Source organism: Plutella xylostella, chromosome 21, assembly GCF_932276165.1.
Source record: "Plutella xylostella chromosome 21, ilPluXylo3.1, whole genome shotgun sequence".
NCBI lineage: Eukaryota > Metazoa > Arthropoda > Insecta > Lepidoptera > Plutellidae > Plutella > Plutella xylostella.
The window spans coordinates 9925207-9946220 of NC_064001.1; the positions used below are offsets into that span (position 1 = coordinate 9925207).

The following is a 21014-nucleotide window of genomic DNA, read 5'->3' on the forward strand; positions in this document are numbered from 1 at the left end:
ATTACCGTTTAAAGTCAGTCCTAACTTTTTGTAATCTTCCTTTTTATTATCTTCTTCGTCTATTTCGTTCTTGATCGGTGATTGATCATTATCAACACTTTTGTTTCTTTCAGGGGTAGTAATAAATATATGGCGATGATTTTTTGATTCCTGTTGCTCAAAATTAATTGGCGATTTGAAGGTTGTCTTAATTTTATTGTTTAAAGACTCTTCATTGAATACAACACGAGTTTGTGCATTAGGTTTTTTTAAAGAGTATTTAGTTTGAGAATTTATAGTTTCACCAGATTCAGACAATTTGTTTACCATAGGTCCTAGTTCAGGAATGCTAGTGCTAGACGTATCAAAAGAGTTGGGTGGCGTGTAGAAATCTAAAAAGACAACACCACATTATTGGTGGGAATGTAGATTGACGTCTGACCGAACATGTACGGTGGCCTGCGCCTAAAAGTATACAGGTGGAGTTTTTAAAATAGCGATCTCAAGCTCACATGCTGCTCAAGCACATCCACATAAACATCACTGCTACACACATCACACACAACACGTCCCCGAATTTATAACAGATGTAGCTGGTCCCTTCATCATCAGGGATCGCTATTTTAAAAACTCCGCCTGTATACTTTTAGGCGCAGGCCACCGTACTACTTATTCCTATATTCAGTAATTCTCAATTCTAATGGAGTGCAACAACAATATAGGAGATCCCATATTCAGATATAACTCTAAGTAGGTACCTATATAACTCTTGCCTTTATTGATTACAAAGCTTACCACTGGCATCGGAAGATGGTTGATTACTGGTTGGTTGACGAGCAAGTTGACGTCTGATAAAATATCCTCTGTAAGCCGCCTACATGAAAGGAGTATAAATGTAGTGAAATGTAATGTAAAGAATTACTGTCACAAATTAAAGACCAAGGAAAAAAATAAGGATATCCCCATTAAGAAATCAAATACCTACTTGAAAATTTCCCACCAATAACCCATAGTAAAGTTTTAATAGGTAGGTACTTAGTTACATTATTAATCTAAAATAAATAAAGGTAGTTGTTTTGTATGTAAAATGCTCACTTGGATTTTAGTAGCCATAACTTCGTATTGCTGTTGAGTTGGCTCAGTCTGCTCATAAAGTTTCATTGTGTTTTTCACCGCTCTTGTAATCTCATCTAACTCTTCGTCAGGGATAATCTGAACAATTACATCAGATTTAATTAAATTGATTAGATCCACAGTCACAAGCTCATTAAATTACAAACTTACGTCAGATTCTATGTTCAGTTTGTTCTTGATCTGCTGGCGTATAAACGTATTTTCTATTGCCGTCCTTACGTCCGTCAGGTTATCTTCTTCTATGTTCATTATTTTCATTAACTTAGGTAGTAGAGCATCTTCTCTAGCTATATGTAATACAAAAGTTAGTCAATAAGGTTATGAATTAGATCTATAAAAATATTATTATAATTTTACTCACTTCCGCCATTGTTAAAGAATTTTATGATAACGTCAGCAGCTTTTGCGGACGTTTCGTCGTCGAAGCCGATTGCTTTAAGTTCGTCAACTAGTTCACTAGTAGGTATGTTTTTGTACATGTGTTCACAGATTGCGGACGCTACAGTAAGATTCTCACGAGTAACAAGCAGAGTTGAGAGGTAATCGGCAATAAATTTATGAATATCTATTGGTTGTGCTCTTAGGACCTGGGTAGGGATATAGGAATGTATATCATTATCCATTAATTATTAACATTATTAATTCCCATTAATTACTTATTATAACTTACTTCTCTAGAAATGTCTGCCATCAACTCCTTCAATCCATTAGGAATGGCTAGTTTACAGCTATCGTATATTTGAGGTTGAATCAAATGGTTCATTTTATCAATATGTAATTTTATTTTATTTGAACCAACAAGACAGTAACATAACAATACAAAACAACAAAAACAAACCATTCTAGTAGGTCATGAACAAAAAAAACTTAAAAATAATGAAATCACGTAAGTAACCAAAACAATAAAAGAACACGACGAAAATAAAATAAAGTCACAACTTCCAAACTCGAACAACTGAAGTTTCAAATAATGTTGGCTTACACCATAACATTGAGTCTAATGGAGCAGACTACACATCGCTACGATCAGTGTCAGGATACTCCGTGGCTGTGGACTCTGGGGCTGATGATGTGATGGAGGTCGGTGGAGCCGGAGCACCGGCCGTGCTTGCAACCGCTGCCACAGATGGTATTTTAGTGCCTGTGAGTAAAAAATAAACTTTAAGGCACCTTTTGTGCCACTTTGTTCAGTTTTCTGATCAAAGAAAACAAAAATCATAAAACAACGTGTGATGGATGGCAGTAGCTGGCTAGCTTGTCAATACTACGTTTAGCTCATAATCGATGATAAATATGATAATGCTGGCACTATGATTGCCTGTCTGTTTTTTTATGACTAGTTAGGTGTGTAGATAAGTTAATGAACTTACGTGATATTTCCCTACCCGACGCTTCCCTCGGTATTTCACTTATATCTTTTACAGATCCCATTCTGGTTGCTGAAGTATCTTGTTTCCCAATTGAGCTTTTGGATCCCTCTTGCGTAGCTTCTTCAAAAGATGGTCCCCTCGTTGCAGATGTGACGTCTCTTTTAGATGTAGATTCTTCTGATATGGTCACACTTTCTTTTTTTGTACTAATCCTTTGCATGCTGGAGAAACCTTTGCCAGATGGACTTCTGATAGCAGAAGGTACGCTTTTAGTTGTGGACTCAATTTCTCTTCGCGATCCTATTCTTGCATGAGAAGATGCTTGTCTTATGGATACAGCCTTAGAAGGCAGTTCCTTAGCAGATCCAACTTTAGCTTTAGAAGCATAAGAAAGTTGTTTTGATGATGGGAGTCGCGCAGAAGATACAGCATTGTTTATGTTTTTAGATGCTGATCTAGATGGAGGTGCCAGAATTTCTTTGATCTCTTCTGTACCAACTGATGATAATCTGTGATCCTACAAAGAAATACTTTATGCGTTAGCATAGTTACAATTTCTAATTCATACATAATAAAAATACGCCAGTAATCAAACCTACCGGTGTGAATTCCCTTAATCCTGCGACTTTCATCTCGGCACTGTCATTTATTTCTGGCATCCCTGTCGACATGGATCCATGAGGTGTCATAGCTGTAACAAACATAACAAACAGGTAGGTACCGTATTTGAAAATAGTTTAACCAACTTATTCTAAAAGTATCATCATAATATTTTAAAATTAATTTAGCTCATGTTCGAGTCGTTGAATATTTTTTTATTAATATATGCGGGTATGCGGATTTTTTCTTCTCGGGCGGTCGCCTCTTCCTTTTTTTGCGATTCAATAATAATTCGGAAAGTACTTATGTATATAGGTAAGTATCTTTTATATTTAGCAACATTAGTGAATATGTAAAAATCACCTTGCGACATATATCGGCTGGACGGCGGTCCCTCTAAAACCCCATCATGCTGCATCGACACCGCATCCCAGGGTTGGGAGAAGCTGATCCTCTGCGACGGTACTGGAGACACTCTCTTCGAGTCTTCACCATATGGGCGGATGACGGCCTTCAGAGGGTCATATCTGTCCGCGCTGAGGATGGCGTCTTCAGCGAACATGGAGTGGACGTTGTCGTCTGTTCGCACTTCTAGTTTCTGTGAATAGTTTTTTTGTGGTCATATTTTCAGTTGTGTGAAGTGTACCAGTGATAGGACCACAGAGAAATAGGGTATTTGGCGCATTGTTTATGATACAGGGGTGATAGAAGAGCAGCAATTAATTCGACGCCACGATACCCTTTCTATTTAATTATTTGTACGCAAAATATAATCTTTATTACTATTTCACAACAACTTCTACCCGATATGCAAGTACTACAAAAAAATTACGAAACTGAAACCAGTCACGTACCAGCATAGGGCCGAAGGACATTTCCCTGGACATTGCGATGTCCAACGGCGGCCCGGGCATGTCCCTTTTGGGCCCGAGCTTCTTGCGCACCTTCATGTGGTGCAGCAGGCTCGTGCGCACGTGGTAGCCACGGTACGCCGCCTTTGGAAACATGGAGACATTTAGGTGATGGTTATTGGGATGAAAAGGAGTGACTTAAATGATGTATCAACTGTGATAAATTATTATGTGTACGTCCAGTATACAGTCGGCAGTCCAGCTCTTCTGTTTTTTACAAATATGCTAACAAGAAACTGTGGTGAAAAATGTACATATATCCAGGGCTTTTATATTCCGACGAGTCTTTGGCGTCTGTGTGCTGTTGTTTTACGTATCTCAAGGCTAATGACGCAGTGATGGCAACTACAGCAAGTGATTCTCATTAGCTTGACACATTCAACTGCTGCAGTACAGACCTGAATCCTGACGGCGGCTCGGGAGAGCTCGTTGAAGGTGGGTTTAGTCTCCTTGTACAGCTGCAGGGTCCTGTTGGCAGCCACCTCCCACGGCTGTTCCGGCTCGCCAATCAGACCCTGGGTCAGAGGATATTTATATCATTAATACACTAGACAAGTAAGTACTCCTTAATTTGTTAGTATAATATGATTGTCTGCTAGCTACCAGTTTCATGCTGGTCTATGTGACTGATGCGCTGGATTGATAGGTCACTATGAAGATCCTAACACTAAGTACATAAAATCTCAATGTCTAATTGGATAAAATATAGCCTTTCGGATAGCGAAGCTCAGCATGCTTCGAAATATTTCGTATTCTTCCTACCCATTTTATAAAGTTCAAAATTTCACAATATATGCTAATATACCTTCTGTAAAATCCTCTTCCGGTACCAGTAGTCCTTGTAGGCGTTCCGGATGACCTGGCAGACCTTGGTCGTCATCTCTTCATCTAGTGTAAGGGTTGACAGGATCTCTTCTACTATCTCTGCTTCTTTCACTTCCTCTAGAAGTCATAAGGCGTAGAAGTTTATAATATGTAATAATAATAATATGTGGGTACATCTTCACACACGGCCATCCGACCCCAAGCTAGGCAGAGCCTGTGTTATGGGTATCGGACAGCTGATATATCTACACAAATATATTTATAGATAGATACATATTAAATATAAATATCAACACCCAAGACCCGAGTACAAATATTTGTCTTTAAACTAATATCTGCCCCAGCCGGGAATCGAATCCGGGACCTTCGGCATAGCAGTCAGGGCCACTAACCACTACGCCATTCGACCGTATAAAATCACAAAAAATCTGTCGGTACATTTACTTGTGTATAAGTAACACTAATTAGAGAACAAAAATAACAGTTTATACAAATAAGTAGTAATCGTGTTACTAAACAAAATATTTATTAATATTAATGAGTTTAGACTGTTACATTGAACTTGTCGATATCATAAGGGCATTCCTCAGCATCAGTAACAGTCTATCAACATCAATTAATAAATCATTAGTTGCGAAAGGCTATGAATTCTGTTATCTAGTATTTAAAAAGGTTAATTTTGACATTCTTTGGAAAGTATTTATACTAAGTACGTTTCAAATATAACCTACCACTTTCCGGTTCCGACTCGCCTCCCTCGATCTTGGTTTTGATAATCTCCTTCATCTCATTTACCTGAAAGGTAAAGTTAGATTTAGTACCTACGCACATCAGTGTAAGCTCGGTGTAGTAGGTAATATTAATTTATTTTCAAGGATCCAAGAGTACCTACATATTTATATTTGAGGGTATTATTCAGTGCAAGTAACAAAATACGAAATCCTTTCAGTGTCGCAAATACACCTTGCTCTTTCGCTTTACCATGTTGAGTAGCGCAGTAGGAGCGATGCCATACGCGCTTTGTGTCTGCGTTGCGTTAGCGCTGCGGCATATCAATCACATGCCACATAATACGTTGCGTCACTTTCCGCAACATCAACGCCCGTGTGGCATCACCTTTATAACCAAGCCCATACCTGCTCCTCCTCCAACCCCAGACCCAGCAGATGCTCAGACACCGTAGGTCTACAGTCGCACAGGTCGTCCAGCACACGGAGAGCCATCAGTCCGTGCTCGCGCGACACCAGCAGACAGGACAGGTAGCCGCTGATGAACTCGTAGATACGCTCCGGCTGCTCACGGAGCACCTGCGAGTTGTTGATACCGTTCGGATAGTGAAGAGTAAACGTGGATTTCTGTGGCGTAGGAGAGCCGCTACTTTTAGCGGTCTACAAGCGCCATGCGAATTTGTGTTTGCTTTTGAGTCGAACGGTGAAAAATCACCGACAGGGATCTTAATGATGAATGATTTTATAAATGTCTGCATAGCTCCTAGTGTTAACGTTAAGAAGACGTATATTGTCCTTCTAGCCAAAGTTCACCTAGTGTGGGGGCAGGGCAGTAATAAGGATAAGGTATTAAGGTATATTTTATTTGACACTAAAAGGCACTAAAGTAGCTTCCCTTACTTCTCTAGAAATATCGGCCATGAGTTCTTTGAGTCCTTCCGGGACGCTGAACACGTTGGCGCAGCCGTGCTTCTGCAATAGCTCGTTCATTGTGTTTGGCAGGAGAGATCTTTTATTCCATCAAATTATTTACCAGTTATTTTTATTATCACAATTTAATAACTTTCAATAGGTACCTAACTTTTACTTTTATAATACTTTGACTCATAGACTAGAATATTATACTAATCTCTACGGTAACCATAGATAATAAAGCAGTTTCCAAAGTTAAGTATTATTCTGAGCCCCTCAAATTTAAATCGGTTCATGTGATTCGCAGACAGATGCAACAAATACACGTCAATCATATAACACCCTGGGTAAAGAACACTTGGTACCTTGGTAGCTAAGTAAGTTAACAATACTGGATGTTTAGAACTTTGATAATCGTCTGTTTTTCATAAAATTCATTGAGTCATTCTTCCTTCGCAATATGAACTTTTCTTTCCATGGATGGAAGTAAATAAATTACGTACTTACCTACTTACATGATACTCGTAAAATATAAACTAGAATATAATAATAAGTCCATATTCATATACAGATTGAAAACAATGAATGGGCAATGGAGGGGGAGTACCTACCTTAAAGGCTTCGCTGACGAAGCCTTAAATCCATATCTAATGTACCTATATTTTGCTGAAAGGTAACATTTCTTTATTTAAAAAAAGAAACGATACTGTATACAAACTACAGATGAATAATACTTACAATAACCATGTATTAATAAAATTACTCATCGTTTCTGTGACGACATCTATCTACATTTCCAATATAAATCACAGTACTTACCTAATTAATTAATAGTGATAACGAACAAAGAATTCGTTGTTTTTTCCGGTAAGTACATAGGTACATACGAATGAATGTAGGTACAGTGTGGACTTGTGGAAGAAGGAAACCTAACCTCTGTCTGAGTGACCGTACTAGCTGAGATTGGTCTGGACTCTTTGCCCAGCTTTGCCCTTATCTAAATAATAAGGGGAGTTGAACCTGAATTTCTATACTAAACGAATCCTTTCAAAATAAGTAATATTATATTTCAAGTTATTGATAACTGGGGGAGGGTATTGTAGTATGTTGTGGTATTATAGTGTATACCACTCTCATAACTTTTGCTTAGCCGTTATTGATAAAGGAATATGGTACCTACTCGAACTGTAAATCTGTTTAGCCCATAAGTTTTCACAAGTGACATTCAGAGATAAAACTTAATATTTCGCATTCTTTTACTATGAACTTTAACACAATCCTACTCGCAATGATTTTTAAATAAAAAGGTCAAGTCTTGTCCTGATTCATGATCCAATATCATAGTTGAACGAATTCAAATACTTTTATTGAACATTATTCATTGAATTCTAGCTCACATGTTGTAACGATTTAGGTTGAGAGTTGATTAAATTTGCATATTAAAACTGCGGGTCGATTCAATATTATTGTTTCTGTTATAATGATCATCATTTGCTTCGTAGCTTCAAGGCCCCTCAGTCGTTGCGCCACGCGTAGTGTTGTGAAGTAAATAAAAAAAACTTAAACGAAATTAATAACAAAAATAACGCACGTCTACCAGATAAGTGTAATTCTATGTTTGATTGTGATAAAACACATTGTGCAAACACACACGCGAATGCTATTGATAACAATTCGTTTGAATTTTAATTTGTACACGACATTTAACGTGCATCGACGTATTTGATATTCAAAAGAAACTACACAAAATCTACGACAGGAAGTGCTAAATATCAAGGTGATATAATTAAAAGTGGACAGGCGATTCGCGGTGAATTATGTGACGGCATTTGATTAAAAAATACTAAAGAAGAATTAGACAGAAGTGACGACCCCGTGACAAAGAACCCTGAACAATGGATCTGATAACTTCAAAAGCAGTGGCCATGCTGGCTCTGGGGCTGGGTAGCTTCATAGCTGGCATGCTGCCAGTCTCCTTCTCCGACAGAGCGAGACAGAAGCACCCTCTCCTTCTCTCCAGCCTGCTCTGCTTCGGAGCCGGGGTCCTTCTATCAACATCCCTGAACTCAACAGAAGCTCCCACAATACTCAGAACTGTGTTTGTGTATTGGATTCTTTCTGGTGTATCTAGTCGACGAGATAGTGCACTTCTTCTACGGTGCTAAGGGCGGTGGGCACGGGCATTCAGAAGCAGACTATGGAACAACGGAAAGAGACGGGTTACTGTCTGCGCAGCGCGCGTACGGTTCTCACCTGCCGTCGTCTTCCCACGATGATGGGGAGATGCACATGAAGGAGAAGTGTTGTGGGGACGCGGGGAGCCCCCGCATGTGTCACGTGAGCCACACGCCGCCCTGTAACAAGAGCTCGTCGGGCATCATAGGGCTTCTGGGAGCGTTGTTTGTCCACAGCATCTTGGAGGGACTCGCTATTGGCCTGCAGGAATCCGCTTCGCAGGTTGGTAAAGTTACTAAATATACACTCACGAGCAATGATAAAGTTTCACCTGCATTGATGTTCCATCATAATCATGTCACTGATACTTTTTTATTGCTCGTGAGTTTAAATATAATAGTTTTACTTGCACATTTATGTACAGCAAGACCGATAATAATCGCTATTCTTACGATAAATTGATAAAATAGCAATCAATATCCATAAATGCATACGACTCGAGTAGCTAGGATAATGACCTAGATTGAAATTTCCATTACCGTGATAGCGACGGGCGAGGTAACGAAAACGAAACGGCCGTTGTCTTGTTTGATAATGATAAGGTTATCACTAATCACCGTTATTTGGAGTTCGTTAGTGAAATTGTAAGAACTAAAAACCTATTCAATGTTACAATCAAATATTATTAAAGCAAAATGATAAGTATAATGTACGCTGGTCGAGGACAGAGCGTTGTGGCGCTCCTTGTGAGAGCCCTATGTCCAGCAGATGAAGATTTCGGGGTGATGATGATGATTAAATGGCTTACAAAAAGAATCAGCAAAGTTGCAATAAAAATTGGCCATTATGTTAAGCGTAGATACTAAGAATTACCTACTTTGCCTAGCAGCTAAAATGGTGCAGCATAAAAAAACTACTTGATTCGATCTTTGCCATATTTTTTTATTGTGATAAGACTACCTTGGTGAATTTATAGATAAGGTTTTAATTTAATTGTTGGTAGATAGACTTGAAAGTTGAAATGAAATGATAAAGCGTTTTTTAAGGAACTACATAATGTAAGACTGAACTTGACATTTAAAACCTATTGTTTAGTTTAGAAGGCAAACGGCTCACAAGCTTCACATTCACAACCTTAGAACTCAATCACTTTTCTACACCTTTAATTTCCATTCCCTGAAACTCCTACAGGTTGGCTGGATGTGAATGCTTATCAGCATCAACTCCACCGTTATTATTAAGTACTTACCTACTATGTAAAATGTGCAATGAGGAAAAACTATGTGGGTGCCTATCCACCAGAGATGCGCTATGCGGCAACGATTCAAAAGCTTGATGTTACCAACAGGCTAGAGAGCGGTGGTAGCTCAGTCGGGTAAGCGCCCGCTTCTCACGCAAGAGATGCGGGTTCGATCCCGGCGCTGACATGTACCAATGAGTTCTTTTAACTTAAGTACAATGTATACCAACGCTCTTACGGTGAAGGAAAACATCGTGAGGAAACCTGCATATCTAGACTTAGCACACCTAGATATGTAAACCCACCAACCCGCAGTGGACCAGCGTGGTGGGAAATGGTCCAAGCTTAGGAAGGCAGTTTAGACCTTGGGGATATGCACAAAGGTTCCACTCGAGAGAGCCAGGTGCAGGTACTTACACCCCCACAGAGAATAGAATAGAATAGAATAGAATACCACCAGGCTATCTATGTGGATTGTGGCTAGTGAATAATAATATGATTATGATTAGTGGATAACAAACGCATCTATAGCAACGCAGCATTGCACATCTCTGGTACGGTCAGGTGCACAAAAACCTGACCCCCCTCTCATACTAACAATGCTTCTGAGGGGGGTCAGGTTTATCTGCACCTTACTGTACATAAGCACCTTTAATAATAATAATAATATCCCCATATCACCTTCCTTCCAGGTGCTCCTCCTCCTAGCAGCAGTATCAGCGCACAAGTACGTGGTAGGGTTCTGCCTGGGCGCGGAACTCTGCTCCTCGCTGGCGGGGCGGCGCGGCGCGCACCTGGCGTGTGTGCTGGTGTTCTCCTCGGGCTCCGTCGTCGGCATCGCCGTGGGGGCCGGCCTGGACGCGCTCAGCTTCAGCCAGGGGTCGGTGGCTGTGCCGGTTATGCAGGTGTGTGGTGGTTGTCCATACTCTACTCGTACAAATATGCTCACGACTGTAATCCCCGAAGCTACGGACAAGTGAGCCACTCGCTTTTCGCTGTACAGTTTGTTGTACATGATAGGATTGATAGCTCGCGAGCCGTATCAATGAATGAGTACAATGCATATCTAGAATCATGTCATGGTTTTTTGTGGTTTTAATAATTAGGTATATATTATGATTTAGAGTGTGAATGGATGAGCAGCTAAGGTAGTAGTATTTAGACGCTACTCTTCGATGGTTCTATTATAGGTACCTAGCATTTCTGAGTTGGAACGAGGTAACTTGAAATGTAAAATGCATCGCTTTATGAAGAAGTAATACAGCATCTGGCTGATGTTAGGATTTTAATAGGACCGTAGATTTAGGGTACTGCTCAAAGTCAGACTTGTAATATGCATACAGGATAAATGAATTTATTTCTATCTTTATATTACAAAAAATAGTTGCTTAAGTACTTCTCCTAACCTAGGAAAACTTTGGTTTCCGTGAGAAAGTAGAAAACATTGTCCCAGGTGACTGACCGTAGGAACAGTCAGATAAGCCAACCCACTGCTCCAGTCACTGAGTTTAAACATTTACCCAGCCATGTGCAATCCTTAGCACAACACGAGATAAGAAAATACGATAAGTAAGCAATAGTAACCGTATTATTTATGAAGCACGTACTTGAAACTTTCATGTACAACATATTATATCTGCTGAAGAAATTAAATTGATGGGGTTGCCAAAACCTGCACTGGAGGGTTGGAAACCAATAGCGTTCAAACTTATCATTGGATACCTGTGTCGTCTATCATAAGCTCGTACCTAATCGCCCATTGTTGGAAATTGGCATCTAGATGCTTATGTTTGTAGCTTTCTGAATGAGGGGTCTTAGACAGGTAACTACTAACTACATAGTTCGAGAAGGTTGAAAAGGCAGTTGTATAATAAAATTCTTCAGCAGAAAGCATTCCTATGAGATCTTATCTCTCAAACTTACCTATTTAAACTCCTCGGGTAACCTCTGGTATCTCCCACCAGGCACTAGCAGCAGGCACTCTCCTCTACGTGACAGTGTCAGAGGTGTTACCTCGTGAGCGAGCGAGATGGCACGACGGGCGGCGCGGCGCGGGAGCGGTGCAGCTGCTAGCCGTCATTGTTGGCTTCGTGCTCATGTACCTGACTACTGCTTACCTTGGTGAGTACTTGGAATTACTTGGAAAGCTCACTTAAGGCACCTAAGAGCTCAGACGAAGAGGGTAATGGAGACTGTTAACCTTTATAGGTCCACTATATAGTCAGTCACCAGCTAAACTTGACTAAAATGGCTGTCAAAAATTTTGAATTTATGTTGGACGATTCAGAGCGTCATTGCCAGATTAGAGGAGTTCTAGCAGCCCACCGGGATAGCATCCATGGCGTCACACCTCCAAGGACCGTTCATCATCAGTTTATAGCAGTCCACTACTGTATGCGATCTATTGGCTTTCCGCATCCAAGCTCTCCCAAGTCGTCACCCTATCTAGGCGGAGAGCGTCGTACACGTTTGCCTAGTCGCGGTGTCCACTCCAGAACATGAATTATCGAATAATAATCCAATCTTTTCCTCGTTTGCAGACCATGACGGTTGATTCCTGGGAATGTTCGTCCAAATCATCATTCCGTGGTAATCTGACACTACTAGTAGATTAAGGTACAGTTAGTACGACTGAAAGTTCCCTTGTATTGAGATGTAAAAGTTTATAGTGGTATTGAAATTGATTTTCATTTGACTTATTCGGGCTGACCGATGTTGATGGAATATGGAACTTTTAATTTGTGCTGTTGTACACACACACGTATAATGAGTGCAAATAAAGAAGAAAAATAGGGCGCGATGGCATGCGTCCGTTTGCCATCTTCATATTTTTTCTTTATTTCCGTGACTCATTGATGGGTTGTGAAGACGAAATTATATTAACTAAGAATATGACAATGTAACATAATTACATTATGTATTTTAACTAGGCAAAGTATACTAAGTACGTATAAGGTTAGAACATTTATCAATTAAACTTTTGAATAAAACTATGTGTTTTATTTCCAGTTTTTTATTTGTAATTTGTCTCAACAATGGTTTTTGTGTGTTGTGATGTAACAAAATTTGAGGGATTGTGTCTATTTACATAGGAATAAGATAGGTAGGTATATAATTGCCCTGAATTACAATTAAGTTAATTTATTGCTTTAAAATATATTATGAATGTATTTCACAAGTTTATTTGACTGTGTGTATCATGGCACTGTTTAATAATAAGTACACTATACATTTTGTTTTATAGAAATACGACTATAATATTATTTTGTGATGCCACAAGATTCCGGTACTCAACTACAGATGTCGCTACTACGGATTAGTTCTTCTACTCACCAACAGATGGCTACTCCACGGAAATGTCCTAATTTTTACGAACTCTAAATGCACATAAAATAATCTCAGTCCACAATACTATCGTGTGTAATATAATTATAATGTACATTGATACGTTATGAAAGCGGTTCTACGTAAACAACTAAAAATTCATACTGAAAATCGGAATACCTCGTATTAGACAGTATAAATATTACAGTATAGTGATACTTAAACATAAATTTATTTTATACAATAAAAGTATTAAAAAATAGAAAATAATACAGATCTTTGACTCGACGCTCTTAATGCCTACAAAGTAAGTACAGTTACAATAATAACAAATTAATAAATGTTAACTTTGAATAAATATTCTTATTTCATAAGGGAAGAGAGCATTACAATCAGTAGAACGAGTTACCTACAACTTCGCTGAAACATTCAATTCAGTAAAAAAGTAAGAATAGGAAAACAAAACTTTGGTCATTTTACATTAACCTTTTTTTGCTGGACTACATTATAGCGTAAATAGCAGCTACCTATTACCTACCTGAAGTTTTAGCATGTAGGTACAGGAGAAAAGCCACAAAAGATTAAAAAAATATTTGCTCACGAGCAACTCGATCGCTAGCCTGGAACTATTTACAATATTATGATTACAAATGTGATGAAAATATATAATACAAGGCTAATTTTACGAATATTTTAAGGCACATGTTGAACACTTTAATTTCAGCTAACGCTAGCTTTAGTTAATTATAAAAATCGAAAATCGACCGAGGCGGCTAAATCCGAAAAACTACAACAAGAAGCGTAATTTTACAAAGAAAATAAATACATTAAGTAATCATTAGAACACACCAACACATACGCTCAGTCACACTTCGGTAACGCAACTAGATTATTCAATTTGTTCAACTGTTTGTTCACTGGGCACATTAACTCACTGTCAAGTCTCGTCTTCCTCCTCTAACCGTCTGTTCTTCTTCTTTTGTCTGTGGCGTTCGCGTTTCTTGTGGGGTGTTTTCCGTTTTGGCGGGGTGATCTGGCACTCGCACCCGGATCGCACCCGCACATAGTCCATGGACCAGCCGCCGGCGCCGGGCACGGAGAAGCCCTGGCCCTCGCGCCGCGCCCGGTGCTGCGGGATCTCGGTGGCTGCTGGCTTCCGCACCAGCGCGTAGGAGTAGGAATACTTTTGCACGCAGCGCGACTGGTTGTACAGGCGGGCGTCGACGAATCTGGAACGTGAGAGCAAGTTCGTTTTGATTTAAAGTCACTTCTTAGTTTTGTATGATCGAAGATCAATTAAAGTGTTTGGCTGATGATTTTACGGGCAAGATAAACACTAGAGCTGCTGGACTATCGCTTATCACAATGGTGAAAGTATTAAAGTCAGATAAGTCAGTCAGTCGCTCACTGCAAGTCACCCAAGGTGTACCGGATATAAATAAGGTACAGTTAACATCCTTCTTTCTTGGACCCCAACATCCATGGAACCTACTAAAACCAACTCCCTTATCCTCTAACCACCAAAAAACCCAGCACATCAAATTACCTGCAAGGCCTCCCAACAATATCAGGCGCGCACGACAGCTCATACAACTGCTGTATATTCTCCCCATCCTCATACAGCTCGACGAACAGCCCGCTGGGCGTCCTGCCGCCCTTCGGGGCCACCATCTCGAGCACGGAGGGGCAGCACTCGGCGACCCCTCGAGCTCCCTCGCTGCGCATGATCGCCTGCATCTCACGCCAGTGCCCGCGCTTCCACGCCGCCGCCGCGTCCTCCTCGTCTGTGCTGGAATTGGAGGGGTGGGCTGGTTATTGGTTATATTAGGTGGAGTGTAGGAGCGTCTATTTAGAGATCTATGAAAATAAATATTTATGGAGAGCGTCATCTGCAGTTATCATAGTGAACTAAAATTAGTAGCTACTGGACGCTAGATGGCGTTGGTTTATATTTTTGTGGGACATTTTTAAAATTGAGTGGAAGGTGCACAGTACAATAATTATTATGTATTCTCTGATTAGGCAAGATCAGGATGTTATACGTAATAAAGTACCAGGGAAGCAAAGACTCACAGAGGTCGGTGGTGCGAAGAGTACAAAAATAATTATCCTCTAGGGTGGATGTATGAGGAAGCACCAGGGAAGCTGAGACTCACAGAGCTTGATGGAGCAAGGAGTACCTAAGGTAAGGTAAGGTAAGGTACTTGCCTAAAATAATCGTTCCCTTGTGTGGATGTAATGTAAATACTAGGGAAGCATAATTATTAATGCTCAAAGAGGTTGTTGGTGATTGGTAAGGAGCATGGAATTTGTCTTTCATTTAGTTACCTACCTACTTCTCCAGTGTAAAGTGATGAAAGTACAAAAGGAGGTACTGTAATTAATAAAATTGTCTATTCAGATAGTTTAAAGTACCAGGCAAGCATAGACTCACAGAGGTCGGTGGTGCGGGTGGGGCTCGCGCCGCACGCGGGTGGCGTTCCCGTACGCGTCCGCGCCCGCGCCCAGCACACAGCCACACAGCACCTGCAACAGACATATACATCATTACCACGATCCGCACGGCTGGGGACTCCTTCCAATAATAATATGTGGGGACATCTCACACACGGCCATCCGACCCCAAGCTAGGCAGAGCCTTTGATAATTATGACTATTATGAGTATCGGACAGCTGATATATCTACAGAAATACATAGATAGATGCATATTAAATATAAATAACAACACCGAAGACACGAGAACAAATATCTGTATTTAAACAAATATCTGCCCCAGCCGGGAATCGAACCTGGGACCTTCGGCTTAGCAGTCAGGGTCACTAACCGCTACACCAGTCGGCCGACAAGGAAGGGTTTTAGGCCTAGTCAAGCTTGTGCTAAGAGAGTTGTCGGGTAAAGGGACAAATATTTTAGTACATTACTGAAATAGGGTTGGACAATCGACATTTTCATTTGGATAGAATTTTGCGTAGGTATGTCTGGTGGGCGGTGTATTATTCATATTTGATTTTCTTTTAGCATTTTCAGCTCGTGAAGGCCTAGAGACGTGCGCGTCTTTCGCCCCGTGCTATGCCTTCAGGAGCTGAAGATATTTTTACCTGAATAATTGGTATACTTAGGTGTAAAATGTAAAGAAATATACATATAAGAGTATCAAAATTTAAATCCGCAATAAAGATTAGCATCGTACCAGGAATTAAGTATTACCTAGGTAAACGGTTACGGTCTAGGCTGGGTTATCGCTAAAACAGTCGACATAGAATCATAATATTAAATTAACTAAAAGTAGGTATAGTAGGTACCTATATAAGTATTTACTACTGTTACTAAGAGGCACTAGTAACCACTAAATGGCATACCTTACCTAGCTACCTTCTTAAAGATTTGTATAATGTCACCTATCTAAGCAATTTATCTTGATTTATTTAAGATTATAACACTTGTAGTTATAATCATTTAGTAATTAACTATGGTTCGTATGCATTTAAATTTCTGCATCTAAAGATATCGCATTACATTCTAGTATTTGCAGAAATAGCTTAGGTCAATTGCACTGCATCTAAATGGTAGTTACTTAATAAATTATTATCCTTGTATTATGAATTACTTAAAGTAGGTATTATTTTGTAAACTTATAGGTCATTTTACAACAATTTTAAATCAATGCTATGAAGTATAATCATACTTACAACAAAATATTCTAGAAAGGATTTATTGATAACTTGCTTTACCTATAGTATATGACAAAACTACGCACATTTACACTGTAAACATCCATGTACTTACAGAAGCTAAGACTAAACAGCGGCATCGTAAAACCCATAAAAGGTGTGTGATAATGGCTGTCGTATCATTTAATTATGTGACCACAGATTAATCCTCGACCACACACAACCGCAGTTTACTATTTAAAGATAAAAGCCACAAGTCCACGCAGGCGCGGATCCACCCATATGGGCAAGGTGGGCATGCCCATCACCTAAATGACTTGCCATATCAAACCATGGGAATTTTATATTTATAATTTAGTTATTTTATCACCTTAGAGGTGTGGCTGGTTTTTTATATGTTGGTGGTGATGATTTCGAGTTATGCTAAATCAATTTTTCCACCCCGAAAGCCCTAAAAAACCATAAAATTTTCAGTCGTGCCAAGAGTCTGTATTACGGTTACGGCTTACGGCCACTATTTACGTAAACAACGAGACTAGTTTGATCTCGAGAAGCCAATAATGTTATTTAAAAGAAATCCTTTTTTGGTTTAAATAACGGCGAGAATATCCGTATTTATTAGATTTCGTCAATTTTGACCCCTAGGTTTACCGAATAATGTCTCTACTAAATATTATGTATCTACTTTACAAAATGAAACGTGTTAACTATGTCGATATAACTCGTGATAGTTCATTAGATTCAGCTGTTTAAAGTTCTTGGGGTATTTAATAATTTATAGTACCTTACCTATAAGATCCTTCTCATAATTATTATTATCCCAACTAATATATATTATAAATGCGAAATTAACTATGTCTGTCTGTCTGTTACTCTTTCACGCCAAAACTACTGAACGGATTTGAATGAAATTTGGTACACAGATGGTCTAAACCCTGAAAAAGAACATAGGCTACTTTTTATCCCGGAATTCCCACGGGATTTTTTAAGGCGAAGCGAAGCTCGCGGGAACAGCTAGTACTTAATAATTTCCATTTAATAAAAAAAACCGGCTAAAAGCGTCTCAGACACGCACATGAAAGGGTTCCGTAGCCATAAGATGGGCCGACCGCCTGACACAAAAAAAAACAGATAACTATACATTACCATTTAGTTAGTTAGTTGTATAATAATAACTATGCAATGTGTTGTTTTTCGAACCCGACAATCTTCAAAGGTAGATTCTACGAGTAATTTCATCGAGAAAAAACCCCCATATGTGGGGTCAAATCTCAATATCCTAGAAATGGCGGCCATTTTAAAGTTTTTGATAAAAAGAATTTATTCTTCTTCATAAAAATCATATCTCGAGATTAAAACGCCCTACGGACATGAAATAAAATGCTTTTATTCGCAAAAAGTCATCTCTATCCAATAAAAATATCAAAATTTGCTAAAAAGTTACATAAAATAAGTCAAAAGCACCTAATGTAGTTTTTTTGACAGTAAAAACAGCAAAAATTTTCATTTTACTTGAATTTCTTTGAAAATAGCCCCCCTTTGATGGTATTTTTATGTATTCTTTTAAAAGTATTTGAGTTAAGCTAAACAATGATACCAAAACCGTATCTCTACTAAGATACCTTTCGATACCCCACACGATGTCGTTTTTTTTTCGAATCAACTTTTTTCTGTATGAGAGGGGGGTAAAAAAATATTATTTTTTCGATAATTTTAAAAACGAATTTTTGGATTATCATTATACATATCACCACGAATTATTGTGGCAATCGGTGCTGAAACGGCGGAGAACGATCCAGGACAGACAGACGGACAGACATGACGAAACTATTAAGGGTTCCTAGTTACGGAACCCTTATTAAAACTATGAGACCTATGGCTAATTTTTGGGTACACTACATAAATCCGAATTACTTTTTTACGAATATGTAAATAACGATTTTTAAAATTACGAATTTCATAATTCCGAATAATTCACAATCCCGAATTTTAAGTTTCCGAATAACGAAAAACACGATTAGTTAATAAACGAAATTTCAAACAACATATTTATTAAAATGACGAAAGTCAATTTCCCGAATATTATTATTTCGATGTTTTAAAAGTACGACTTTTTATTATATCGAATTGTTAAAATTACGAATCCCGAAGTTTTAATATTCCGAAAATACAAATTCCCGAATGTATCTTAGTTAACAAGAAATAGTTATTAAGAATAGTGTGTTTATTAACAGCATAATCCGTATACAATTTAACAATATTTTTTAAGCTATATTATTTGAGACGCTCCGCTCCGCTTCGCTGCGCTCCGCTTTGTTTTCGATATCTATGTGCACCTAACACGCTCCTCCTCGCTTTGCTCGTCGTCGCACCTATCTTTAGATTTAGGTCCTAAGGTTTTTAAGGTTAAACACCCTAAAAATCCGAGCAATTTTATTGCATTGTTGTGTTACTTAACAACAAATACTACAAACACTTTTCTATTTACAATATTTTAACTCTATATTTGAAACGCTTTGTTTTTCAATATCTATGTGCACCTAACACGCTCCTCCTCGCTTTGCTCGTCGTCGCACCTATCTTTAGGTTTAGGTCCTAAGGTTTTTAAGGTTAAACACCATAAAACTCCGAGCAATTGTTTTGCTCTATATTTGAAACGCTCCGCTCCGCTTCGCTGCGCTCCGCTTTGTTTTTCGATATCTATGTGCACCTAACACGCTCCTCCTCGCTTTGCTCGTCGTCGCACCTATCTTTAGGTTTAGGTCATAAGGTTTTTAAGACGTTTATGGTTTTTTTGTCAAAATCACGAATTATCACATTTTCGATCGGGATTTGAATTTTTCGTGATTATTATAAATCGGTATTTTATTTTTCGTAAGCTTAAGTAATCGGATTTATTAACGTTCGTGTATTTGACAATCGTAATAACAAATCTACGTGATTATAATATTCGAAATTATAATTTACGTGATTTTTAGAATTCGGCATTTTAAAAAATCGGTATTGCAATATTTCGTAAATTACATATTCGGTGTTTTCAAATTCGGAAAAAAGTTTTTCGGAATATTTGGGTGTTCCCCTAATTTTTATGTCTCAAATTAAAGGTAGGTAATTAAATAGCCAACCAATCTTAAAAGTATTTTAGCCAAACGTCGCCAGTCTTAGTTTATAATTGGGCCTAAATTTAGGAAATCGGAAACACTGCGCACTGTTTTGGCAAGAAAAGGCTTCCTTTTAAATAGCTGTAGGTATCATTAAAAAAAGTAGTTGCCCTATCGAGATGAATTTAACCTCATTTAGGTATATTACAATTTAGTCTAGTGATATACGTTGAACAGTAACTTTTGCCGTTGTATTTTCAAAGACGATTGTCGGTCAAAATAAAAAATGTTTAAAAAAAATATCAGTTTTGAAATATTTAACAATATTTTTTGATACGGATGCTTTTGACGTGTAAAAATTTCATATAGAATAACCATAATAATCATCACAATGATTCTCATGCAATAAAATCACTTCAAGGCGAGGCAAAATAAATTTTTAGGCTTGCCCATCACCTATTTTGAGGTCTGGATCCGCGCCTGAGTCCACGGCTTACTAGACTAATCAAATATTAAAATTATTAAATTTAATTTGCTAGTACACATCACCTACCTAACTACACTTCATATTATAAGTTCGATATTATAATTGCAAGTTTAATAATAATGAGACAGTATAGGTATATAGGTACTAGGTACTACTCGTAATTGTATCTACTTTTGTATTATCCAATAAACAGTTAAGATAATAAGATCCACATCGCCATTGGTCAATCTTCTACCAATCTCATTGTAGCAACATAATTTACAGCTATGGAATTTAATTGAAATTTGAATTTCGAATTAACTGCTTCGCTGTTTAAATAATTTACTGATTTAACCTTTGCACTGGCCGCTAGTAATGGGTGCATTTAAATTAAATAATTATACTATACCTAAATACTTAGTAATTGACAGTTTAAATAGAAGATAGGAGAAGATTATAGCTGTATTCCGGCTCAGAGGTTTATGGAGATAACAAGAAGATTTTGACTGATCTAATAGAACTCTATAGCTGGAAAATGAACGTGGTCCCTTGGCCGCAACAATCAGCGTTACTAACA

At 38.5% G+C, this 21014-nt stretch overlaps 3 protein-coding genes across 7 annotated transcripts in view; 1 reads left to right on the top strand and 2 right to left on the bottom strand.

Annotated features, from left to right (window-relative positions):
• Positions 1-101: 101 nt before the first annotated feature.
• LOC105388616 lies at positions 102-6653 on the bottom strand. Of its 2 annotated transcripts, XM_048628776.1 has the most exons (15): positions 6448-6653; positions 5956-6126; positions 5551-5614; positions 4800-4936; positions 4393-4509; positions 3938-4078; positions 3447-3681; positions 3083-3174; positions 2484-3000; positions 1784-2254; positions 1475-1700; positions 1264-1400; positions 1075-1191; positions 775-853; positions 102-371 (listed from the first exon to the last, which is right to left on the bottom strand). In XM_048628776.1, the coding sequence occupies exons 1-10, from the start codon at positions 6535-6537 to the stop codon at positions 2124-2126; spliced, it is 1695 nt and encodes a 564-aa protein (XP_048484733.1). In that variant the 5' UTR covers positions 6538-6653; the 3' UTR covers positions 102-371; positions 775-853; positions 1075-1191; positions 1264-1400; positions 1475-1700; positions 1784-2123. The 2 variants fall into 2 exon arrangements, with proteins under 2 accessions (XP_048484733.1, XP_048484734.1); XM_048628777.1 differs by lacking the exons at positions 102-371; positions 775-853; positions 1075-1191; positions 1264-1400 and having other exon boundaries at positions 1414-1700.
• A 1291-nt stretch (positions 6654-7944) lies between these two features.
• LOC105388615 (zinc transporter ZIP3) lies at positions 7945-12876 on the top strand. The gene is given in 5 exon segments (XM_011559553.3): positions 7945-8521; positions 8523-8916; positions 10567-10779; positions 11839-11995; positions 12415-12876. Coding segments are annotated over 5 exon segments (945 nt in total). The 5' UTR covers positions 7945-8354; the 3' UTR covers positions 12429-12876.
• Positions 12872-21014, bottom strand: part of LOC105388630 — a 152091-nt gene continuing 143948 nt past the window's right edge. For 2 of the 4 annotated variants that reach the window (XM_048628818.1, XM_048628819.1), the window contains 3 exons: positions 15633-15724; positions 14745-14982; positions 12872-14427 (listed from right to left, as the gene is read on the bottom strand). In XM_048628818.1, the coding sequence (XP_048484775.1) occupies positions 14136-14427; positions 14745-14982; positions 15633-15724 (622 nt within the window). In that variant the 3' untranslated portion in view covers positions 12872-14135. Of the gene's footprint in view, positions 14428-14744; positions 14988-15632; positions 15725-21014 lie in introns of all 4 variants that reach the window. The other 2 variants (XM_048628822.1, XM_038116058.2) reach the window with 1 other exon arrangement.